This window comes from Stenella coeruleoalba, assembly GCF_951394435.1.
Source record: "Stenella coeruleoalba genome assembly, chromosome: 2".
Taxonomy (NCBI): Eukaryota; Metazoa; Chordata; class Mammalia; order Artiodactyla; family Delphinidae; genus Stenella; species Stenella coeruleoalba.
Genome location: NC_137147.1, coordinates 166913619 through 166941059, shown reverse-complemented (window position 1 = coordinate 166941059; position 27441 = coordinate 166913619). Strand labels below are relative to the sequence as shown.

Here is a 27441-nt window from a genome sequence, read left to right as displayed (position 1 = left end):
ATATAAGAAAGTACCAAACAGAAGTCCCATAGCTGAAGAATGCAATAATTAAACTGAAAATACACACGCAGAGTTCAAGAGCAATAGAAAGGATCAGTGAAATCAAAGACAATGCAGTGGAACTCTCCCAATCAAAGCAGAAAAAAGAATTTTTAAAAAGTGAAGTTAGTTTATAGGACTTATGGGACAACATCAAGCAGGCTGACATGTGCATTATAGAGGTCCCAGAAGGAGAAGAGAGAGAAAAGGGGGCCGAAAACTCACCTGAAGAATAAACTGAAAACTACCTTAATTTGGGAAGGAAATGTCCAGATTCAGGAATCCCAAAGAGTTCCAAAGAAGATGAACCCAAAGAGACCCACACCAAGACTATTATAAATTTAAATGTCAAAAGTTAAAGACATGGAGAGAATTTTAAAGCAGCAAGAGAAAAATAACTTGTTAAATACAAGGGAACCCCCACAAGGAAATAAGCATATATTTCAGCAGAAATTTTGCAAGCCAGAAGGGAGTGACACAATATATTCAAAGGGCTGAAAGAAACTTCCAATTAATACTCTACTTGGCAAAGTTATCCTTCAGAATTGAAAAAGAGATAAACAGTTTTCTAGCAAGAGCTAAAGAAGTTCATCACCACTAAACTGTCATTACAAGAAATGTTAAAGGGACTTCTTTAAGCTGAAAAGAAAGGATGCTAATTAGTAACAGGAAAACAAATGAAAGTATAAATCTCACTGGTAAAGATAAACACACAGTAAAATTGGTATAGTCTACTCTTGTAAAGATGGTGGTTTAATCACTATTAAAGATAGTATAAAAGTTGCAAGAAAGAAGTAGTAAAAAAACTGTAACAACAATAATTAGTTAAGAGACACATAAGATAAAAAGATGTAAAATGTGACATCAAAAACAAGAAACATGGGGGTTAAGAAGAGTGAAAATATAGAGCTTTAGAATGCATTCAAATTTAAGTTGTTATCATCTTAAAATAGACTTAATAAATGTAAGTTGTTACATGTAAACCTCATGGCAACCACAAAGCAGAAACCTATAGTAGATACACAAAAGATAAAGAAAAAGGAACTAAGCATACCACTATAGAAAATCATCAAATCAAAAAGGAAAAGAGCAAGAGAAAATAAAAGGAATGGAGGAGCTACAAAACGGCCAGGAAACGATTAACTTAATGGCAACAAGCACCTACCTATCAATAATTACTTTACATGTAAATAGACTAAATTCTCCAATCAAAAGGCACAGAGTAGCTGAATGGATAAAAAAGAAGACCCATCTACAATGCTACCCATGAGAGACTCACTTCAGATATACAAACTGAAAGAGTTAAGCTTTGGAGACAAGTGATATCAGACACAATAGACCTTAAAACAAAGACTGTAATAAGAGACAAAAGAAGGGCATGACATAATGATAAAAGGGTCAAACCAACAGGTGGCTATAATGTTTGTAAATATTTATGCATCCAATATAGTTCCTCCTACATATATAAAAATATATTAACAGACCTAAAAGGAGAAATAGACAGCAATACAATAATTGTAGAGGACTTTAGTACCCCCATTTTTATCAATGGATAGATAATCCAGACAGAAAATCAAAAAGGAAATATTTGGACATGTTGGACCAGATGGACTTAACAGATATATAGATATATATGAAACATTCCATCCAAAAGCAATAGAACACACACTCTTCTCAAGTGCACATGCAACATTCTCCAGGACAGATTATATGTTAGGCCACAAGACAAGTCTTAATAAATGTAAGAAGAGTAAAATCATATCAAGCATCTTTTCTAACCACAATGGTATGAAACTAGAAATCAATTACAAGAAAAAACTGGAAAAAACCACAACTATGTGGAGGTTAAAAATATGCTACTAAACAACCAATGGTCAAAGAATACATCAAAAGAGAAATCCAAAAATTTCTTAAGACAAATACATATGGAACTACAGCATACCAAACTTCTGGGATGAGACAAAAGTTCTAAGAGGGAAATTCATAGGGATAAATGCCTATCTCAAGAAACAAGAAAAACCTCAAATGACCTAACTTTACAATTCAAGGAACTAGAAAAAGAACATAGCCCAAAGCTAGTGAAAGGAAGGAAATAACAAAGATCAGAGTTGAAATAAATGATATAGAGATTAAGAGGCAATAGAAAAGATCGATGAAACTGAGAGCTATTTCTTTGAAAACATAAACAAAATTGACAAATTGTTAGCTAGACTAACAAAGAAAAAGGGAGGACTCAAATAAATAAAATTAGAAATAAAAGAGGGGACATTACAACTGATAACACAGAAATACAAAGACTCATAAGAGACTACTAGAACAATTATACACCGATAAATTGGAAAACCTAGAATAGATAAATTCCTAGAAACACACAACCTGATAAGACTGAATTATGAAGAAATAGAAAATATAAATAGACAACTATGAGTAAGGAGAGTGAATCAATAATCAAAAACCTCCCAACAAACAAAAGTCCAGGACCAGAAGACCTCACTGATGAATTCTACCAAAAAATTTTTTCTACCAAACATTTGAAGAAGAAATAATACCAATCCTTAAACTCTTCAAAAAATGGAAGAAAACTTCCAAACACATTTTCAAGGCCAACCTTACTCTGATACCAAAACCAGAAGAGGATGCCACAAGATGAAAAATTACAGGCTAATATTCCTGATGAACAGAGATGTTCATCAAACACCTCAATAAAATATTAGCAAATCAAATTCAAGAGCACCTTAAAAGAATCATACACTATCATCAAGAGTGGTTCATTTCAGGGATGCAAGGATAATTCAACATTAGTGAATGTGATACATCATATTAACAAAATGAAGGATAAAAATCATATTATATCAATAGATGCACAAAAAGCACTTGACAAAATTCAACATCCTTTTATGACAAAAACGTTCAACAAAGTGGGTATTAAGAGAATGTATCTCAACATAATAAAAGCCACATATGACAAGCCCACAACCAACATCACAATCAATGATGAAAAGCTGAAAGTTTTTCCTCTAAGATCAAGCACAGGATGAGGATGCCCACTCTCATCATTTTTATTTAACATAGTATTGGAAGTCCTAGCCACAACATTTAGGCAAGAAAAATAAAATTAAAATAAAATAAAAGAGCATCAAAATCAGAAACAAAGAAGTAAAACTATCACTATTTGCAGATGACATGATTTTATATATAGAAAACCCTAAAGATTCTCAATAAAACTGATAGAACCAATCAATGAATTAGTAAAGTTGCAGGATACAAAAGCAATATACAAAAATCTATTGCCTTTCTATACATCAGTAATGAAGTATGAGAGATAAATTAAGAAATGAATACCACTTATAATTGCATCAAAAAAACACAAAACATCTAGAAATCAATTTAACCAAGGAGGTGAAAAACCTGGGCACTAAAAACTACAAGACATTGATGAAAGAAATGGAAGAAGACACAAATAAATGGAACAATATTCCATGCTCATGGATTGTAAGAATATTGTTATAATGCCCATACGACCCCAGGCAATGTACAGATTTAATGCAATCCCTGTCAAAATTCCAGGGGTATTTTTCACAAAAAATAGAACTATCCTAAAATTTTTATGGAACCGCAAAAGACCCCAAATATCCAAAGCAAACTTGAGAAAGAAGAACAAACATGGAGGCATCTTGCACCCTGATTTCAAACTATATTACAAAGCTATAGTAATTAAAACAGTATGTCATTGGCATAAAAACAAACATAGATGAATGGAACAGACTGGAGAGCCCAGAAGTAAACCCACCCATATATGATCAATTAATTTTCAATATAGGAGGCAAGAATATACAACGGGGAAAGGATAGTCTCTTCAATAAATGGTGTTGGGAATACTGCACAGCCACATGCAAATAAAATGAAAGTGGGCCACTATCTTACACCATACACAAAAATTAAATTAACTTGAAAAGGATTAACGACTTGAACATAAGACCTGAAACCATAAAAATTCTACAAGAAAACATAGGTAAGAAGCTCCTTGACATCAGTCTTGGCAATGATTTTTGGATTTCACAGCAAAAGCTGAGTCAGCCAAAGCAAAAATAAGTGGGATTACATCAAACAGTTTCATCCGTTTCTGGCCCAGACTTCCTAAAACACTTGAAATTTCCGAGGTGTTACATGTGACAAAGTTGTCTTTTGTTATGCTAATGGGGTGACTTTGGACAGTATCTAAAGATGGAGGCTGGTTGTCAATGGAGCCAACTATATGATTAGAGCGTTGGAACTTTCAGTCCTACCCCTGACTTCTGGGGAGAGGAGATGGCCTGGAGGTTGAATCAATGGCCAATGATTGAATCAATCATACCTGTGAAATGAAGACTCCATGAAAACCCAAAGGACAGAGCCTGGAGAGTTTCTGTGTTGGTGAACGGGGTGCTGGGAGAGTGGCACCTGGAGAGGACAAGGAAGCTCCTCGTCCTTTCCCCATACTTTGCCCTATGTTTCTCTTCCAGCTAACTGTTTCTGAGCTATATTCTTTTACAATAAATGGGTGATCTAGTAAGTAAAATGTTTCTCTGAGTTCTGTGAGCTGCCCTAGCAAATTAATCAAACCCAAGGCAGGAGTCTTGGGAACCTCTGACTTATAGCCAGTCAATCAGAAGAACAGTAACAACCTGGGCTTTAGACCATCATCCGAAGTAAGTGGAAGAAGAGGGGAGGCAGCCTTGTAGGACTGAACCTTTACCTGTAGAACTTGATGGCATCTCTAGGTAGATAGTGTCAGAACTGAGTTAAATTGTAGGACACCCAACTGATGTCCTGAGCACTATCTGGCGTGGGGAAGACCCCTCCCTACACCAGAATTGAGTCCTTTGGCCACAAAAGATGGGAATTTATCTGAAGAAAACAAAAACACTAACTCGAAAGGATATATGCACCCCCATGTTCACTGCAGCATTATTTACAATAACCAAGAAAAAGTATACATATACATATACACAATGGAATAATATTCAGCCATAAAACAGAAGAGAATCTTTCAATTCGTGACAGCACAGATGGACCTTGAGGGTATTATGCTAAGTGAAATAAGTCTGACAGAGGAAGACAAATATCACATGATTTCACTTACATGTGGAATCTAAAAAACAAACAAACAAAATAAATAAATAAATAAAAAATAAAACAGAGGTCCTAGTTCAGAGGACAGATTGGTGATTGCCAGAGGCAGGGAATTAGGGCATAGGGGGCAAAATGGGTGAAGGGGGTCAAAAGGTACAAAGGTGTATTCTAGTTATAAAATAAGCAAGTTAAGTCATGAGGATATAATTTATAGCATGGCAACTATAATTAATAATATTGTATTGCATATTTGAAAGTTAAGAGAGTAAATTTTAAAAGTTCTTATAAGAAAACAATTTGTAACTATGTATGGTGATGGGTGCTAACCAGACTTATTTTCATGGTTATTTTGCATTATATACAAATATCAGATCATTATGTTGTATGTCTGAAACCAATATAATGTTATACATCAATTATACCTCAATAAAAATATTTTTAAAATTTAATAACCAATAAAAAACATTCTTAATTAAACAACACTCACTTAAGTAGCATGTACTTTACGTTCAGAGAGTAATTATGCACACACAAATCTTCGTCCAGTCAGTCAGGACTTTCACTCACCACAACTGGCTTCATCTGCTCCATCTGGGCAGTCAGATGTAAAATCAGAGAGCTTGCTGGATGAAATACAGCCTGCATCGTCACGTGGCCCAAATCCAGCTTCAAAATTAAGAGATCGAGAGAATAAAACATCTTTTTTCCTCCAACATAAATGGGATGCATAATTGTTTCATGAACATTAGTTTTTAAATATGCTAAAAATGGCAAGCACAGGAGGATCTCAATAAACCTCTGGCCATTAATATAACATAAGTCCCTATCAGTGGGACGTGATAAGTCCCCTTCCACTCCTGTCCCTAAACTCCTGGCTGGCAATAATACTAAATTCAGTGAAGGAGATCCTATAATTGCCTACTGGATAAATTTACGAAAACGGTGAGAAAGTTTCTTTTCCTTTGTGTAAAATCATTGGTCTTTCAGGAATAATTCATGTAAGTTTGGCCTAATGAGAATTATGCTCTAACCAACTGAGCTGGTGTTCAGATTGAAGCACACATAAATGAGTTTTGAGTTAATTTATGAAAAGAATTCTCTGTATGTGAGATCGAGTATTCTCAGAGCCTTCTGCTAAGGTTAATTTTAGTGATAATTTAAAACATTTAACCACACTTCTGCTTCCAAATACATTCTCCTCAATGTCAACTCTAATGCCTTCCTACTACTCCAATTCTGGTGATGCAGTATATGATTAGAAGAATAAAAATGTTTAATTAATTAACAGAAAGAAGTAATTCTGGTTAACCCTCCAAAACTCATTAATCATTAAATCTGCTGCTTTACATTCTTTAATGTCCATCAAAACAACTCACACACACAGAGCTTAGAAAGGTTTATTATAAATTCAGGACACATATTCTGAGTAATGTAAATGCATGTTAACACATACAGAGTTAGGACATAGAATATACAGCCTTACCAATGAAAGATATCTTTAATAAAGGACTTTTAAAAATTCTTTAACCCGGATCTCAATCCAGAACTGATTCTCCTATATCATCCTTGATTAGTGAGTGCATTTAGCTCCTGTTAAGAATGCAGTTTTTCCTCTCACTAAATATGTTGTTTAAGGAAACATAACTTCAGAATGTATGACATGCCTGATGTCCACATGCAGTTATTTTTCATGGATGGAGAGTAAGAAAAATGAAGTGTTTCAGTTTTCAGGCAACATTTTTAATATTTATTTCTATTTGTTAACTGAGACCTGACTGTAGGGGTGGTCAGAAAGAAACATCAGTTAGTGTTAAAATAACAAAGTAACTGCAGGCACAATGTATACCATTTCAATGCACTCTCAGAACCTAAACTACGGTTAGATTTTCAAAGATGCCTATTCTACTATTTGGGATCCATTTTTATGACAATATACCTGTCTCTTAACTGAAATCCTCTACAAAATATTTAGTCAAAGAATTAGCCGAACTCCATCTGTTTCTTGAAAATATTATGTTTTGAATTTAAACACAGAATTTTAGGGTCAAGTTTGAAATTTTTCATTGGCCTTAAGTCAGTTTTTCAACCATGATAATGTTTTTGAACTCCTGAGTGATTGTGAAACATGAAGTTAATTACATATTCACTTGAAGTGTCAAACAAAATTAAAATACAATTGAATTTTTATAGCAGTGTTTTAAAACATGCAAAATATTTTAAATTCATAACTTTTATAATTAAAAAAAAATCTGTATGTGACAATTTTAGCCACAAATGTAGAATGTTATTAGAAGGGAGCCTAAGGCCTAGACTGTGATATAACATATTCCTTTAAAAAGGTAAAAATATATTTTAAAAGGTAAAAAAATATGTTTTAGTTTTCAGGGACATGTGATATAATCCACATCTTGGTATTAGGCATTAGTGAACTATATTATTGAAGGATTCTAATATATTTTATATTTTGATATCAAGGAAAACTAATTATTTTAATGTTCAAAACTGCAGCAACCACAAGAAAAAAACTTACCTTTGCTTTGAACGCTAGTACTTGGAAGTGTCTTATATGAAATTTCACATTCCTGGGATACACTGATGTCATCTAGAGCAACGGTAGCATGTGATGACAAAACAGTAGCTTCTAAAATTAACTATAATTACAGAAAGACAAATTATTAAAAATACACTATAAAAGTCTTGAAATAACTTTCTAGGCCCAAAATGGAGCCATTCCTGCCCTGGATGCCATGACGGCAAACCAAAACTTAGGTAACTTTCATGCCCCTTTAATGCTCCCCTTGACCAGAAACAGAGTATATTCAGCAGTCAGTCCCCCAACTTCAAGCCAACTCTGGGCTCTATATTTCCTTGTTCCTTCTCACTCTAAACAAGGTTGACTATATGGCCCCAGTCAACTCGATATTTTCTGTTTTACTCTTTCTCATTCTTTATTCTTTACCCTATAAAGCTTCCTGCCTTCCACCCATTTTACAGTTCTCCAAATAGAGACTGTCTGCTTCATGAAGTGCTGAATAAACCTTGCTTGTACCACCTAAATTGTCTTCTTTAACCATTTTTTAACAAAAGTAAATTTATTACAAACATACTTTTTGGTGTAGAGAAGCTCATCTGCATCTGTCCCAAACTTCCAAACTAATTTTAGAAAATTGTTTGACCAGAACATTCAAATGAGGAATTTATAAAGTCATAACTCCTTTGACAGCACCTTAGGTAACTCTAATATCTTAGGTAATCCTAATATCTTAGGTAACCTTGTTTCAATTAGAAGTTGTAACATTCATCATGACTGAAGGCTGCCTTCCCATTGGAGCCATTAAGTCATAAGCATTTAAAATGAGCTCTTTGGGGTAATCAACTGTGTGGTTTACAACTCAGTTTAATTGAAATACGAATTCGTTTATAACAGGCTGGCTGAAGGCAACAACTCATTTCTATGTCAGAATATTTAAATACTTATATATATATTATATATACATATATGGAAACCTACTTAGTGAGGTAAATGACCACATACAGTGGTTAATAACACTCATATGCTAAAGCACTGGGAGGCATCTATTTAAGTTTAATTTATTCTAACATTCTAAATAATGACTGGTATAATTTGTTTTCTTTCTTGTTAATCACTCACATTATTATGTTGTTACTCCACCATAAAAGAAAGAAAAAGAAAGAAAGAAAGAGAGGGAGGGAGGGAGGGAGGGAGGGAGGAAGGAAGGGAAGAAGGAAGGATGAATTTATATCCAGAGCCTTAAGGATGCATAGCAGGACCACTAGACCAGGACACGGCTAGTAAGTGCTTCTCCATGTAATCAGGGAGGATTGCTGGTCTCAAAGATCTTACAATTTACTTGATATGATACATTAACAACTAAGCTATACCATAAGTACTATATAAGAGAGAAATAAAAGATACTAAATATCAAAGAAAAGCACTTCATTGTTTCTGTCAAGAATATGAGATAGAGTTTGAAAAAAAAAGATTTAGCAAAGAGGTAATATTAAACTTCAGTTTTAATTGTTGCCTAAGATTCTGTTACCATGAGAAACTGGTAACATAACAAGAAAAAAAGGAAATGTGAACATGTAGAATATATTTAGAAAACTTTGGGCATTGTAGGATGATGGGGTTTAGGACATGCTGTCCCAAAAGAGGGCACCTATGCAGCATATGGAATATTTCTAGCCAAAGGAACTTGAGAAATGGTATGTGCAGGATGGACTTTTTGACCTTTCCTCTAAAGCAGATCAAACCCTCATGTGAGAGGAACCCTCCCTATGCCAGAGATATCCTTATCTCTGAAGACAAAAGGACACAGAGAAGCTGAACAAACAGGCCTAGCTAAGTTCCCCAGTTTATTACACTCGGCTCATACTCTTTGCCCTATCGTACCTTTCTACACCTATTCACTCTTCATCAAACCTCTCACAAAAACCCTCAGGTTTAACTATTTCTTCAGGTCTTCATTTCCTTATGAAGGCCCCCACGTCAAGTAAAACTAACATTAAATAATTTTATATGCTTTTCTCCTGTTAATCTGCTTTATCAGTTTAATTTTGAGACCCAGTCAGGTACCCTAATAGGGTCAAGAAAGACTATTTCCTCCCCTATGGTAGGAGTATAGGATTTTTTGCCTAAATGAATTGTTGCCTAAATATTTGTTAAGAGAAGAGGACTGACTGCCTGAATTGGTGCAGCCCAAGTGGACAGCAATTTGATGACATCTATTAAAAAGATAAATAGGGCTTCCCTGGTGGCGCAGTGGTTGAGAGTCCGCCTGCCGATGCAGGGGACACGGGTTCGTGCCCCGGTCCTGGAAGATCCCACCTGCCGCGGAGCGGCTGGGCCCGTGAGCCATGGCCGCTGAGCCTGTGCGTCCGGAGCCTGTGCTCCGCAGTGGGAGAGGCCACAACGGTGAGAGGCCCGTGTACCGCAAAAAAAAAAAAAAAAAAAAAAGATAAATAGCATAGACTACAATAATTAAGCCCATCCTCAGGGTTTACCTTAGAGAGACACTCATAGGCACACATATGAAGACCTTGGGCAGGAATGTTTGCTTTAATGTCGGTTTTGATAGCAAATGAATCAGAACAACTCAAATGTCAATCAATAAATAAATGGTGATATAGATCATGGACTACTGAGCCAGTTAAAAAAAAATCTATCTCTGTATGCTAATACGGAAAGACCTTCAACGTAAGTTTCTGAGTAAAAATTAAATTACAGAAAAAATTTATAGTATGGTACTACTTAGGCCAAAAATACACATGGTTCAGATTTCTAGATATATGTGGTACATACATACATATTAATTAAGTAGAAAAGGGTCTAGAGCTAAAAATAAACTAGTGTTATAGTTACCTGAAGATACAGACTATGATGGAAGGTAAGGATGCTCAGGAGGGACTATTTCTTAATCTGAAACTTTTGATACTTTATAATGAGATGTATATGATTTTAATGATTTTTAAAATTCTGATTAGAGCTGGTTTCTGTAGAGTCTTAGCCAAGAAATTTGGCCTTCATACAAGAGGCAGAAAATAGTAATAGATTTTAAAGAAGGATTTTGATGAAATGTATACACGCATTGTGAGAAATAAATTATGCTTAACATCATTAAGTTATTGTAATGTATTTGGACAGCTTTAATTTGGAAGAATTTTTTTTATTCATTATTCTAGTATGTCCTACATTGAAGTCAATTAAAATACAGATGTTTAATTCTTCAAACTCATTAGACAGGTAGTTATGACCACCATATTTGAAGGACTACACTACTCAAAGGAAAGCTGGAAAAAGACAGAATGTTTGTTTGGGGCACTTCTGTGTCCCAGGAGAGGTACATGCTCCTATTCTTTGAATGGAGTGGGTGCGCCCTGGGATGAGCTGAATGATGGGATAGGTCTTTAAAATATGGTTACATCATTTTGTCCAAAGAAAACCACTAGGCTCTTTTACATCTTCATATTAAAATGTAAGTATAAAACAACTCCCAGGGCTTCCCTGGTGGCGCAGTGGTTGGGAGTCCGCCTGCCGATGCAGGGGACGCGGGCTCGTGCCCCGGTCCGGGAGTGTCCCGCATGCCGCGGAACGGCTGGGCCCGTGAGCCATGGCCGCTGAGCCTGCGCGTCCGGAGCCTGTGCTCCGCAACAGGAGAGGCCACAGCAGTGAGAGGCCCGCGTACCGCAAAAAAAAAAAAAAACTCCCAGAGTAAAATAAAGATGATATTAGGTCATGTACATGTCTGCTTGCTTACTTCTACATAATTAAATTCAGGACCATGTAATGAACGATTATAATTTGACCATTAATTAAAATTTTCCAACTTTAAACAGAGAATAATGTTACTTCCTTTAAAAAAAATGTATCTCATATCTGTAAATAATATCACCTGATTATTCCAAAATCATCTTCACTGTTCCTATTTTGTATTACTTGCTTTAACCAAGCTGATCGTTTGATTTGTCACTAAAGGCAGTTCCCTTTGGGAACTACAGTATCATGTAATAATTGGTATGTGAGCCAGAGGTTGCTCACAAGAAATGTTTCAATCATTGACAAATGCAGAGTGAAAACCTCATTTTATACGTTTCTCAAGGTAATTTGAGAGTTAAAATTTCAAATTATATGTAAATATCTTTCCTTCTAAAACTACTTTTTAGGATCTTGCTGATTTTTGTCTTATCCAATTATATTATATTACTCCCTGAGTGAACAGAATCACTTCTTGTTTTTCTTTCAGGAAGCACAGCAACGTGTAAATATTGTCTATAATCAAGTGATTACTTTTTAGATCTGCAAAACAGAAAGAAACTTTTCCAGAGAAATACTCAACTAGCATATTTAAATTTTGGTTCTTTGATATCTTGCTTTAAAAAAGAATAATGAGAGTGAATAAATATGAATCTAAGAGGAAATGGAGACAATAGGAATATAGTAAGATGCAGTAAAGAAAAATTCGACTATAGTAATTTTTGATGAATGATGGTGGTATTAAAAATAAGATCAACAGCAAGCTTTTATTTAGAGCTTACTGCATGCCAGGCACGTCTACTTATTTTAACACTGTGAAGACGATGTTATTTTCTTCCACATTTTAAAGCAAAGGAAACAGAAGCTTAGAGAGTTGAAGTTACTGGTTGAAGGTCACATATCTAGTATGAAAAATGTGTGACCTGAGCCATGGGTGACTATGCTGTACTATAGCACTATCATGAAATAAAGAGATAACTGGTCTTTAGCAGATACTGCAGAACAGAGCTACCTGGCAAAACAAGATTGACTGAAGCCCTAGGTTAAGAAGGCTGAGGACAGAGCAACATTACAGAGACTAGACCAGCTTTTACTTTGCATTATAAATCTCACCCTTCACTGAATCTTCAAATAATATCAGGAAATTGTTATTGATTTATCCCATTGACTCTGATCAAGAGCGAACATGGTCAATCATTGTGGAAAATTTCACAAAAGGGTCATTTTAAAATGAAATCTGAAATATGACACAATTATGTTTTAGTAGCAAACTCAAAGAGAGTAGATCAACTGGAAATCAACAGACAGTATTCAGAAAAAGTACTACATCTAGATATGAAATTAAGAAGAACAGTTAGGAAAGAAATTGTAAATTAAATATTTGTGTAAAACACTGAACATATAAAATGAGTAGGCCAGTTAAAACAGATTGAAAAAATTCTATTAACTACTTGACTTACATTCTTCCAATAAAAACTGCACAGAAAATGGAGAGAATATTGAAATGTTGTTAATCTGCTGTTCTTACAAAATAAACAGTAAGCCTAATCCTTTTCCACTAGGAAAAATGAAAGCCCTACCTAACCAGGGGTGCTGATTTCCTAAGGAACTCAGAGCAATTTGCATTCTATTGTGATGTGTACAAGAGACATAAAAGGACCACACTGAATCTGAATTTCATGGCTACAAGAGAACCAACTGAGAGGTCATACAGTCCTATGCCTTTCTCCTTTCCAATGTTTATATAGGATGACGCCATATAAATACATGTTCAGAGTTTAGTCACATTGAACTGATGACCAGGCGATGACTAAGGTCACTCTTAAATAATTCAGTCCACTAAATTTAAAGTGCCAAAGGAGCTTGTTTCCAAGAAGATAAACTTTAAATATTTGAATATTTAAAAGCTAGATTGACTATTTGTCGGTATAACATCTTTTCCATTTGCTATTGATAAAAGAATGAAGTAGAACTGAACCTAGCTAGACTCCTCATGCATATTTCCATAGTTTTGAAAACAGACTTAGAAAAATCAGGTTAAAAACAACATATTAGAATTTTTTTTTTCCTGTAAAGGACAAGAAATGGAATAGAAAAGGGTACAAAGAGGACAAAAGCTGCATCTTTAGAAGCAAACCTATCAACATTATAAGCAAACAAAATGTTCATATTAGTTCATTCTGAGGTGTGAGTACATGGGTATTTGCCTCTCTCTCTATTTTCTATTTGTTTGAAAGATTTAATAATATATCTAAGTAATATTAATGTATTAAATAAAACCATGTATATGCATCTGTGTGTGACTGTGTGTACTTATGTATCTTGTATGCGTGTGTATGTGTATAAAATATGGACTTATTCATACCAGAATGTTAACACAGGGTCCAAATTCCTCCGCCAAAGTCTTTGAGTCCAGCTGGGTTTTGAAATCTGAATAGTTCAGAGTTGAGGATGTTCATCTAAAATGTATCATGTATATTACTTGATACCCTCAGGGAGACTGGGGGCAGCACTTTATCCTCCAACACATCACTAAATGAACTGCCTAACGCTGGTTCAGGTCAGGAGAAATTTTGCCTCTAAATTTGTTTTTCAAAAGCTTATTGCTTTCCAAATTTTAATTTTCCAAATTGCTGATTAGAGACTGTGGACTTGTAATGGCCTTCTGAATAGTGACATCTGAGAGAACAGTTCTTATTTTTCTTTTCACTGAACTGTAGTTTCTAAAACAAGCCTGTACTTCGGCCAAGTAACAAGATTACATAGGAAGGAACAGAGGTGCATGCTAAAATCCTTACCTTCTCGGGCTGAATTAAACACGGCTGCTTAGCAAGAACCCAGGACAATTCACTCCCCTCAAAAAGCCAGCACCGTTAAGCAGAGGCTGGGAATTCCCTGGCAGTCCAGTGGTTAAGACTCCGCCCTTCCAATGCAGGGGGCACAGGTTCGATCCCTGGTCGGGGAACTGAGATCCCACATGCCGCATGGTGCGGCCACAAAAATACATTAAAAAAGAAGAAGAAGAAGAAGAGGCTGATTGGTGCCGACTGGGAGCCCCCAGGTAGGTGAGAGAAAAGCCAACACGTGGTGCTGATCCAGCACGGAGGGGGTGAAGACAGAAAACATCACCAATCTGTGGACACCAAGTCACAAAATTCCATCAACCCACTGGTCAGTTTAAAAACTAGTTAATATGCCCCCAGATAATAAAGAGCAGTCTCAATTTGCACCTCAAAACAAAGCAAGACAAAAATCCCAAAAGAAGAAATATTAAACAGGAAAAAAAAAATACCCAGTGCCGAAACTCTTCACTAACGATGGTAGGTTAACGAGGCCAAGAGAGAACGGCACAAGTTTCAACTCATAATATTTCTCAAATAGCCAGTTCTAACAAAGGACATTCTGGGTTTTGTCTTTTGTTTTTTTTTACTAAGACTTTTCGAGCAGTTTTAGGTTCGTTGCACAACTGAGAGGAAGGTACAGAGGGTTCCCACACACCTCCTGCCCCCAGGCGTCCATAGTCTCCTCCATTATCAACATCCTCCACCAGAGGGGGGCATGTATTCCAACCCATAAAACAACACTCACACATCATAATCACTCACGGTAACAAGGTTTTCCCCAAAGGATGAGTCCTGTATTCTCTAGCAGTCTGCTGTTCTCTGGGTGGAGCTGTGTGTTCTGAGGTCAGGTATTATTTTAAATACATCTGTGTGTTCTGAGGTCAGGTATTATTTTAAATACATCTTCTCCAAAATATCTTGTGCTCTCTCTGTTGGATTTCTATATTTACCTCAGTTTGGAAATGAGTACCAGATGAGGTGTGTTATTTTTCAGAGGCTCCTAACACCCCAACAATGTTCTTACTTCCCCAACCCCATTTACAGAGGAAGAATCAGAAGCACGGAAGGATTAAGCAACTTCCCTCTGACTGGACACCTGGGTTTGAACCCCAGGCTCCAGAGCTCCTGTTCATAGCTACCATTTTAGCTACATTCTCTTTCATTCAGATTCCTCTCAAGCATTGCTTTTATTATCACTGTGGTTTTCACAGATTGGAAAATTTGAAGCTCAAAGATGTAATGTACACAATCACTTAACAACACATGGGGTGAGCAGAGATGGGAACTCAGACTATGTGACTCCTAAGGCAGTGAGTGTTCCACTATGTTCCACCATCTAATCTAGTCTCTAAACTAGCTCTTTGCAAACGTCATCTAGAAGGGAGTCATGTCCAGGAGGGTGGAAGCTGCTGCACCCATCTGATAAGCTACAGTTTCCTTCTTTCATTATTAACCAAGTAAATGACATAAAAGTGATAAAATTCTCAGTATTAATGGGCAGCAGAAAATAAGGCAATAGGATTAAAATATGAGTGCAGCCCAGATTTTTTTCACTACCTCATATAATCCACCATCCTCACTTAAGAAAACAAATATTTTCCTGTTAAATTACTCTTCTCTCTGCCATCCTATTCAATTCTTATCTCCATTTTTGCTACGCTTCCACAAGTAAGTCTTTAGCAATTAATCAGGATAACCTCCCTTCTCATCCCTGATTGTGAATGTCTGCTTTATTAACATCAAATACATTTATGGGATATATGTATTATATTATTATCTGGAAAGATCAGCATTAAATAAGCATCTTCAGCTCAGTTGTATTAATTTCTTACGTGCTTACCTGAAAAGGCAGAGTAGATTCTCCAGCCTTCGCAAAGAGATCGATTTTTGCTTGTCTCCACTGAGATTTGGAGACTCTGATGAGATCCCCTTGCTTCTGCAAATCCCCATCCAGTGATGTTCTTGTAAAAACCGAGAGATGTGAATGCTGAGACAAACGATACCAAAACTGCACCTGGTGAAAAATGTGTTTCAATGATATAAATATTCCATTTACCTGTGTCCAGTAGCTCTTCTATAGTTAAAAATACCCCAAACTACTTCTTAATTCTCCTCCAAACACGCAGACCCAGAAAATGCTAAGTACATCTTCTGACAGCCTTTGTATTTCCTCCTTAAAAAAAAGGCTCAAGGTAGCTACATTAACTGATATTTTTAACACATGCCACAGAGATATCTAAAGAAATGGGACACTAGCACCCGGCTCAGACAAGTCTGAGGACATGTATTTGTCCACACCGTCATGGAAGTTTTACAGAACCTTCGCTATTGCTTCTTATGAATCTGGGGAGATACACGTTCTATATCTGACTCAAAAATTACAAAACCATGTATTACTATTCATTCTCCTTGATGTCTCAATCCAAGAAAAAGTTATCTCAAAAACTGATTTCTCAGGTAAGAGAAAACTGCTATGAATACTTTTCATTAATTCCTTCTCCATTGTGACATTATCAAAAAACTTGGGAGATTATATAATACTGTTCATCAATAATTTAATCCAACTAGAAAATGTTCTTTTTGAGGCCAGGGAGCCCTGACTTGATCAGTTTGGTTCCTACTCACCACCAGTGATGACATAATCTAAAGGACTGACAGGTTAACTAGGTAGTGGAGAAAACACAGAGGAGTATTTTAAGGTGCCGACAGCAGTAGCTATAATGTGGAATTCAGCACTATCGTTTATTCAGCAAATACTTATTGAGCATTTACTAAATACTTGGCTCTGTGCAAGGTGAAAATTAATTGCCTCAGTGGTTGGATGACACAATACAAAATATGACAAAAAAAAACCCACTAAAGCAAGTTCAGACACACAGCAATTTTTTCTTCTTCTCATTATGCCATAGAGAGTTCTAATGCTGCAGATTTCAAAGGAAAACACAGTATCATTCAGAGATGAGGTCCCTGAGAAATGAAATCACTCTCTTTGGACTCAAAGTGACTCCTTTTCAGTTTCACTACATTTTAAATTTTTGGTTATCTTCCTTTGTCATTGGGCTTTTATTTTTTTATGTGGACAGATGTTATTACATATATTATTTATTTATTATCCCATTTATTTCACTGTTGGTACCAATTTCAGTGGAGATGAAAGTTGAAAAAAAATTTTTAATGCTCTTTTAAAAAATTGTTCACAACATCAAGCATTCTCTGTTCCAACGTGGTACACATTTTTCTTTCAACGTCTACTGAATTGCCACCAACTGATCCAAGCATTCTTTCTGATTGTTCATTTCATATTAGATTTTACTACCAAGCTCACCTACACTCAGGCCTTTAAGCAAGAAATGTAAAGTCAAACAGAAGTGTTTGATTAAATTCTATGGAAAGGGAGGATGTTTGTTCCTCAACCATAATTAAACTTTAGATCCCTGCTGTAGTTTCAGCATGTTCCAAGCTTGTAAATATGCAAAATGGAGCTTTAAACCTAGTTGCACAAGAGCTGTGCAAGCCCCATCAGAATTTCAAGCTGTCATATTGTCACTCAGTACATTACCAGTGCGAAGTTATTTTAATAGTGCATTAAGAGTAAATACCAATGGGATCTATATTCAATAAGATAAGAGCTTAGAACTTATATTTAATTTAAATTTTATATTTAATTTAAATTTTATATTTAATTTAAAACAGAAATAGCATTGTAGAGATTTAAGGAGAATTCTTTAGTTTGGTATAGACCAAGAAACTTTCCAGAGTCTTTTCAAATTTAATATTGGTAAGGGTAAAATGACTGAACAAAATTTATAAATACAGCTGTGATTTTCGATAGGAACTTAGCCAACATCCGTGGCTCTCACTGTGATACACACTAGTAGTGGAACACTGAGTCTTAAACTCAAAAGCACAATGTATGCTGTGAATTCCTCTTAGAACATATCAAGGCACTTTGTATTCAGTAGGTATTCAGTTAATAGGTATTGAAGAAAAGAAGGACGTAGGAGTGGAGCTATCAGCATTCTTGCTAAAGCAAACGTCTATAAACCTTCAAAGAGAGACAGGAAGAGAGACCTGCTCTGTGTTACAAAATGTGCAAGGAATTAAGTGTCCTTAAGGACCTCAGAGTTTTATGGGAGAGAGTGAAAAGAAAAGGAACAATTAAGTATAATGCGTATAATGACAAAGGTATGAAAACAGTGTGGCTATTTACATGTAAATGAATTAAACAAAATGAAAAAGTCACTTTCTTGGTTACACTCATCACATTTTAAGTGCTCAATAGCTATTTGTAGCTAGTGACTTCCATAGTGGACATAGCAGAGGAAAATGTCCATCACAGAAAATTCTATTAAAAAGAGCTGTATGTTAAAATTATGCCAACCATTTAAAATTTATTTACTACTTTTCATTTTAAAGGAAATTACTGTCTTGATTCATGCCTGATTCATTAAAAAGCAGTTATATAAAATGTTAATATTAAAGGCTTGCTTTTATTTCTCCTCGGTTTTCACTAAGTTGTATATATACGCACAACTTGGGTTGTATGTATAGGGTGACTATGCAAGACCGTGAATCATTTTATTCAAGAAAATTTCCTGTGGTTAAATAACTTCCAACAAAGCAGTTCCTTTAATTGCAAATTGGAAAGAAAAGAAATGAAGTTCAAATTACTTTACTGTTTTTAATTGTGTTCTCTGATTTTATATTATTTGTATATTTTTAGAAATATTGAATCTGGGACATCCCTGGAGGTCCAGCATTTAAGACTCCATGCTTCCGGGCTTCCCTGGTGGTGCAGTGGTTGAGAGTCCGCCTGCCGATGCGGGGGACACGGGTTCGTGCCCTGGTCCGGGAAGATCCCACATGCCACGGAGCGGCTGGGCCTGTGAGCCAAGGCCGCTGAGCCTGAGCGTCCGGAGCCTGTGCTCCGCAACAGGAGAGGCCACAACAGTGAGAGGCCCACGTATAGCAAAAAAAAAAAAAAAAAAAAGACCACGCTTCCACTGTAACAGGCATGGGTTCCATCCCTGGTTGGGGAACTAAGATCCCACATGCCACTTGGTGCCACCAAAAGACACACACACACACACACACACACACACACACAGACACACACACTGAATCATTCATTTTACTATAAAAAGAAAGGACACCATATCAGGTGACTTATACTACTAGTTACCGAGTGTAGGTGAATAACTAATCTTGCTGTTTGGTTTCTACACTGCCCTGTGATATTCCCAGAGGAATGGCCAGTTCTACAAAAGAATGTAATTAGGAACAAGTAGTAATTACTAATTAGTAAATCTCTGACACTAAATTCTGCAAAGGACATTAACAGGACATTATTTAGAAGTTCAAAATAATGTCTTCTTTCTTTCTCTTTTCTGTTTCATTTTATTTTGGTCTGTCTCCAGTTGGAACTCTTCAAATTTTCTGCTATTTTCCTCAACTTTCCTATGGTCTTTGTTCCACTTGCTTCCCTAATTAGGGAGGTTTTTAGTCAGATCTTCATGTCTTTTCTCAGTTATTCTCCAAATTCTCAGCTACCTCTGCCTTCTCTGCTTCATGTCGACCCCTGTCTGGTATTTGCTACACCTGTTATATCTTCAAGATCTAGGATAATAAAAAGAGTAAAACACAAAAAAAGTTAAAAAAGAAAAAAAAGGAAAAGAAACAAGATATCTGTAACTCCTCAAAACTCAAGTGGAATTAAGTCAGTGTAGGGGGGATCATTTATCTCTCTCTCTCACACACACACCCCCCTCATCATTACCATAGTGATTCTTATGATTCCTATTCATAATCATGTTTTTGCCTCTTTTTATCTGAACAAGCTTAAGTAAAAGTCTGCAATCTTCAATAAAATATAATCTGTTTTTCTCATCTAAATGATTAATCTTCATGTGTTTTGACAATGTACAACTGGGGAGAATGTCTGCTCAACCTTTCCCCAATAAACCATTGCTTCCTCTAGAATCTATCTCATGCTCTAATACTATCCTTGGAGTAAACAAAACAATCAGAGAACAGATCATGACTGCACCATTCCAAGCCCCATTGTATATTACTTTTTTTTCTAAATTTCTCTTTGCTATGAGCTCATAACTCTACTTGGGGAACATTACAAGACATGGCCTTTTCAAACTCATTGAGAGAGTTGTTATAAGTGGGTTATCACTTATATATATGGTTTATACGTATATATGTGTATGTTATCTATTATATTTATTTATGTTTAATTTATATACTGTTACATTATATATTATACTTACATATTATATGTATTTTATATTTTTATCACTCTCTGTAGCACTTCACACTGAACTGCTATCAGTATGCCTCACTAAATTCTTTACTTTGTTATGGCAAACGTGTTTACATTGTCCCTAGTATATTCCCAACATTGAGGGCTATGATGAGCACGGAGTAGGGAAGCAATAGGTGTGCACTGAATCAGAGAAAGAACATTTACACTGGTATGTGTGCAATCAGGGGAGAAGTCTCAGAAGAACTATTTTTGTTTTGTTTTTTACTTCCTTGAATATGAACCAAATGAGTTCTCACATGTCTCTCTCTGCATTGGCTGCTGGAAAACTTAGATGCAAAAATGTAGCCTGGGCCTCGTAAACTTTAGTTTTGGAGCCAACCTATTTTTTGTTTCATCTGTCTTTTTCCTGGTATCTCTATTCACTTCTTTTTAATTGTATGAATTTTTTGATTAAAGAGGATTAGAATAGCAAAATGAGTTGGGGAATACAAAAAAAAACAAAAGACAAACACACAAAATGGCATTGAAAGTGGAAGCTTCATGTTATCAGTCCTGCTATATTTAATTATGAAGTCCTAAAAGTGAGATATGCCTTTTATACAGTAACTCAAATATGAGAGTGAGAAAATATTAATATCCACATAAATCTCCTTCAGATTTTACATTTCCTAAATTATTAAAAACAGTAACAGGGCTTCCCTGGTGGCGCAGTGGTTAAGAATCTGCCTGCCAATGCAGGGGACATGGGTTCGTGCCCTGGGTCCAGGAGGATCCCACATGCCACCGAGCAGCTAAGCCCATGCACCACAGCTGCTGAGCCTGCGCTCTAGAGCCCGTGAACCACAACTACTGAGCCCACGTGCCACAACTACTAAAACTCGTGCGCCTAGAGCCCATGCTCCACAACAAGAGATGCCACCGCAATGAAAAGCCCAAGCATCGCAACAAAGAGTAGCCTCCACTTGCCGCAACTAGAGAAAGCCCGTGCGCAGCAACGAAGACCCAACGCAGCCCAAAATAAAAAATAAAATAAATTAATTAAAAAAAGAAAAAGTTAAAAAAAAAAGAACAGTATTTCGACAGCAATAAGAAATACTAGCTTCTGGCTCCCACATGTTCTCTTTGTCCTATCTCCTGGTTACTCCAAGGAAAAATGCCAAATTTCCACCAGTGACCAAAGGAGCTTTTGAAGCTTTTAAATAAAAGTCCACATCTTGAACAATGAGTACTTACAGGAACAATTCTGCATGTTGATGCCATGTGTTGGCTACACATAAAGTACAGAGTAATTCATGCAAAATGACCCTAAAAGGCTGCTGTTAGGAAAAAAAGACTCAAAAGAAAGCTTCATATTCCTTTAAAGTCCTTTCAAACAAATATTCTTAACTCTGTTAGCCTGGTATGATTATGTAGAGAAAAAAATGTAATTCCATATAATGAAGGCTTTAATCATATCAAAGTGCCCAACTTTGGTTGTTTCACCGCCCCACTTTACCATAAATATAATAAAGAACATTCACTATTCCATGAATACAACTATTATCAATCAATATGTTCCAACTAGGAAGATCGGCTGGATTTTCTGATTACTCAAGAAGATAAGAATTTGGTTTGTTAGCTTATTTTGTAACTTTCATGAAAGAAAGAATCTCACATTACCACAAACTTATAAAACAGTAATAGTATATTCTTAGAATACTCCTATGGGAGAGCACTTTGGCCATGTGTATCTCAGACTATAAATAACCTCTAACAATCTAATAGTAATTCTAAGCTGGAAAGTACTATAAAGTAATCCAAATATCCCTCCCTCTAACTCAAAGATTACCAACATTCAAGCAGATGCAGATAAAAAGGAAAAAACAAATACCTCTTTGGCAGTCTGTAATACTCTTACTTTTCCACAAACCAAGGCAAACCTCTAAATCAGTATCCAAGGCCTTGGAAGGTTGAGGACTTGGTTCTGAGAGATAAACCACCAAGTGTCTAAATTGTCCACTGCTTTCACTGAGGCTCCACCCCAACAGCTCCCACAGGTAAGCTCCAAATTTAAGCCACAATAGAGAAAAATGTCCTCAAGTAGAAACAACCATAAATTGTGGGTCAATCCCTACGACCACAAATTAATGGCTACCCACATACAACAATGGGAAATGTAGATCATCTTTAAAAAGAAGAAAACTCTTTGATTTCTCAGTGAGTCTCAGAATTTTTAATAAGCTCTTAGTGTTAGTGTTCACATTTCTGTAAAAGAGGCAGAATTAACAAATTCTATTCTTTTTTATCCAGTGTCATTAACGAATTTAACAACAGCAATTGCATTGCTTTGGTATATGACCTTAAATTAAAGTTCAGTAAGCCTGTAAAGTACTTGTAAGGAGCAAGTAAATGCTTCAGGAGTTCTCAAAAAAAAAAAAAGAAAGAAAAAGAAAGAAAAAAGTAAAGAAAAGAGTACATCTATCACATAAGATTTAATTAAAATAAACCAAAGGTGGGAGACTCTAGAGTCCATCTGGGTGAGGTGGAAGTGGAGTCCAGGCAGTTGTTTTAATCCAAATTCCCACAGAGAAATGGGCAGCAAAAACCAAAGGGGAAAAATAAAGAGGACAACCTATTAAGAGTTCTGGACACTCTCATTGAGAATTATATCAAGCTGAAGGTATAATTAAATTTATACTTTAATTATAAAGGTCTGATGATCTGTAATTTATCATCAGGAATGCCTGTGTTAGTGCTGTAACCCTGCACTTCTAGGTGATGAATTTAGTGCGTGGCACTATTGATCCCTTCATTATTTTCTGATAACCAAGGAAAAAAAAGCTGAGATCCTAAAGGCTTAGGGACATGTCAGAACTCTCAAAAGGATGGAAAGCAAGGCAAGCTGAACAGAAGCATCTAATAGGCATTCATGTTACGGAAAGTAAAGGGATTATGTTTATTGAACACGTAATACCTGCCAAATACTTTTCCAGATGCTTTACTTAATCACGTTTGAATTCTCACAACCATGTGAAGAAGGCAGGCTAACACTATGCTGGCAGTGTGGACACTGAGTCTCAAAGGAAGCATATCATTTGTGGCAGAACTGAGATTAGAACCAGTTGGAACTAGGTCCACCTGACTCCAAAGTCCCTCTTCTTTCTTGTCTGTGTTTACCTGGCACCAGAAGGACTAACTGAAAAAATAAAATTTTGGAAATGTAATTATTTTTTCTGCACATATTTATCTTTCTTTATTCATCCTTTCATTTTTCTTTCAGTAGAACTTCTTGAACTGCTTTTATTTTCCTCAACTAACACTGTTGGCCAAGATAACAAGCAGTTTGGGCAACCTGTATCCACAGCTTTAAATTATTGAAAGAACTACATGGAAAGAATGCAAAATGACAGAAATATTTTTGAATAGGCCCCCCAAAAGAAGGGTGTAAGTTATATACTGCAAATGTCTTTGGGAACGAAATGACATTTCATGTTGAAATAGCTCATATAAATCTCTCAGTTTATTGTGAAAATATTAGTAAAACACAGCCGGCATTTACTAGCTAGAGTAACCCAAGCTTAACAGTTTACAACTACAGAATGGCCAATGGAAATTCCAATAACTGGGTACCTGACACGGGGTAGAGGCATTGAGTGATTTTGTAAGAACAGGACTTCCAAGCTTGGCCACTGCAGGTGATCGATGTGCCCCCAAATAAATAAACGATCCTGCAAAAACAAACGTAAAGCCATATGGATACAAATTCTACTATTGGACATTTAGTCATTCTTTGCGCTAACGTGCACACATTCAACTGTCAATCAGATAAAGAAAATTACATTTTTACTTCTTTACCGTTAAGCTCTGTAGATAACCAAAAAGTGCTTTCATATGGATAACATTAAATCTAAAATAAAACCCAACTGATGAAAAACAAGCTCTTGATCTAAATCCTCTCAACAAATATGTTTATTGGCTTAACTCACGTCATAGTTAGAAATCAAATTAAATGAAGCTTCTAAGTTTACAATTAGATATTCAACATACCCTTACAAAATTCCCATGAGACATTTGCTTGTAAGTTTCTTCACGATGTACTGAAGGATACGAGCCTATAGAATGAGTTTGGTTTCTCCTGGGGCTTACATGTTTGACACTGCTGTCTGTGCTAGTGGGGATGAAAGCTTAATTAAAGATCTAATCTAGTGTTAACAAAATAACTGCTTCTAGATTTTAACTACAGTGGATGTGTTCATGGCAAATGTACGGGGGGGATAACATCTCTTAGCAACTCAAAGGATCACACATTCTGAACGGCTGTCAGGGGTAGCTTCATTGAATATTGAAAATTTACAAGGAAGGTTATGCTAAACAATGTCAAGTCCTGATCCTGCCCTTTGATAATCATAGAGTGATGGGCAACTTGTAAAGCCAACTATTCTGATGAAAAAAAACACATTCAGAAGGTGATTTTCTTAGACACAGATCAATGCTGACTGCACAGAATGAAAAGGATTTCAGAATTAAAACATATTACTTTACAGATACCACCACATGTTTAACCAAACAACCAAGGTTGCAAGTCAGCAGTGTGGTCTCTGAGTGGGAAAAATAGAACCCAGTTTATATGGCTGTTAAATCTCAAAGCCAATTGGGAAGGATAAAGATCACTGTTCCCAAAATCCAAACTAAGAGTAACAGAAACAGTATATATGAGCTCATTAAATTCTCTATTTCCCCTATAAAAGAGTAGAGTAGGAAAAGATGATTTTGAAAAATTAAACCAGCTTAAAAATCCTTTACTTGAGGTTCAAGTAAAACTCAACTGAATATTGTCAAAACATAAATTAAAATTCTAAAAATTAACATACATTCAAAGATCTTACTCCCCTGGTCATTTAAAACAATATGGATGATTTCAAACAAGCAGTTAATGAAGGATGAAACATATAAACTCTAAAACTCCAAAATCTAAAAGAAGCAAATGGTTTGAACAAATTGATTATGCCACAAAAGTAACTGGAAAAGTGATAGGAAAAAAATCTAACAGAACATATGGCCCTACAGCTGAATTTTATTTAATTTTATTTAATTTTTAAAGAATAAATACTTGCACATGACTTGCATATATCTCAGGTCTTAGAAAACTATGGAGAGCTCCCTGACTCATTTTATGATGCCAGATATCTCTAATGTTAAGAATGATGAAAACAGAATAAAAATAAAGCAATATCACTCATGATCATACATACAAAATTCAAATTAAAATGTTTCAATTGCACCTGAAATTCTTATCAAAAAATAATGTATCCTGACAAGTGAGCTTTCCAAAAATAGAGGTTTGATTTAACAGACATATCAACAGTCAATTAGATCAACAAATTAAAGAGTAAAATCATAGATTCATATCAACAAATATTGAAAAGACTATGAAAAACAGTCAGCCACTCCAAATAACCTCAATAAAATATTTTTAAAAAACACTTAATAAAGATTAATGACCAACCTCAAAATAAATAACATTTTCAATGGTAAACAGCAAAACTATTTTAATTAAAATGAGAAACTACCTGGAGAATTGTGTCACCATTAGTAATTAGAGGAAATATGAGATAATATTAATTATCTTGGACTAGGATTATCTTATAAATCTAGTAAATGTGGAAGTCAAGAGAATAAAATTTCTAGTAAACACAATAGAAAAACAGAGAGAGTTCCACATGTATTGCCAATAATATAATTGTGAAAACAGAAACCCCAACAGATTCTATCTTTTAATAAAGACAAGTATTAATAAGAGAATTTAGTAAGGTAAATAGAAACAGAGAAATACTTTTAAGTCATTTTTATTTATTTTAGCAGTAAGACACGGGATTTAGAATGGTAAGAAATATTCTACTCACAGTTAACAACAATAATACAAAATATGTAGGAATAAATTTAACAAGAATGGGACAGGACTTATATGAAGAACATTATAAAACTCCATGGAAAACTATAAGCCTTCTGATTAAATGAAAAGAGATAACATGTTATTAGATGGAAAGATATTATGAAAATATTATGTTAGTAAAAACTGATGTGGAAGCTAAAAGCAATCCTGAGAGAATTTTAACCAAATATTTGAAAAACAGATAATATTGACTTAAAGTTTATATATGCAGGTTAGGCCTAAAGACACTGAACTCTGCCCCCAGACCCATGTACTTCTAGGAATACGTCTCTGGATTTATTTTCTTGCAAGCCTGCTCCACAGAATACACTGACTTAAGAGACCCGTGGAATTACAATATGCCAAAGAAAGTGTTTCTGTTAATCTGAACTGTTCATTGTAAAACTCTTGTACACCCATATACCCCGGAAGAGCTAGCTAACCAGCACAGTATAAAAATAAAGAATGGAGGGGTGATTTTTGGCTGTGTTGGGTCTTCGTTGCTGCACGCAGGCTTTCTTTAGTTGTGGCGGGCAGGGGCTGCTCTCCGTTGCAGTGTGCGGCCTTCTTGTTGCAATGGCTTCTCTTGTAGCGGAGCATGGGCTCTGGGTGCACAAGCTTCAGTAGTTGTCACACGGGCTCTAGAGCACAGGCTCAGGGGTCGTGGCTTGGTTGCTCTGCTGCATGTGGGATCTTCCTGGACCAGGGATTGAACCCGTGTCCCCTGCATTGGCAGGTGGATTCTTGTCCACTGCACTACCAGGTGTATAGTAAGGAGGAACCAAGATGGCGGAGTAGAAGGACATGCTCTCACTCCTTCTTGTGAGAACACCTGAATCACAAATAGCTGCTAGACAATCATCGACAGGAAGACACTGGAACTCTCCAAAAAAGATACCCCACATCCAAAGACAAAGGAGAAACCGCAATGAGACGGTAGGAGGGATGCAATCACAGTAAAATCAAATCCCATAACTGCTGGGTGGGTGAT

At 35.8% G+C, this 27441-nt stretch overlaps 1 protein-coding gene across 13 annotated transcripts in view; it reads right to left on the bottom strand.

Annotated features, from left to right (window-relative positions):
* Positions 1-27441, bottom strand: part of MALRD1 (MAM and LDL receptor class A domain containing 1) — a gene marked incomplete at its 5' end in the record, with an annotated part of 1062652 nt that overhangs the window by 728650 nt on the left and 306561 nt on the right. For all 13 annotated transcript variants that reach the window (XM_079915185.1, XM_079915179.1, XM_079915188.1 and 10 more), the window contains 4 exons: positions 5719-5817; positions 7682-7802; positions 16109-16282; positions 24149-24246. In XM_079915185.1, the coding sequence (XP_079771311.1) occupies positions 5719-5817; positions 7682-7802; positions 16109-16282; positions 24149-24246 (492 nt within the window). The remainder of the gene's footprint in view (positions 1-5718; positions 5818-7681; positions 7803-16108; positions 16283-24148; positions 24247-27441) is intronic.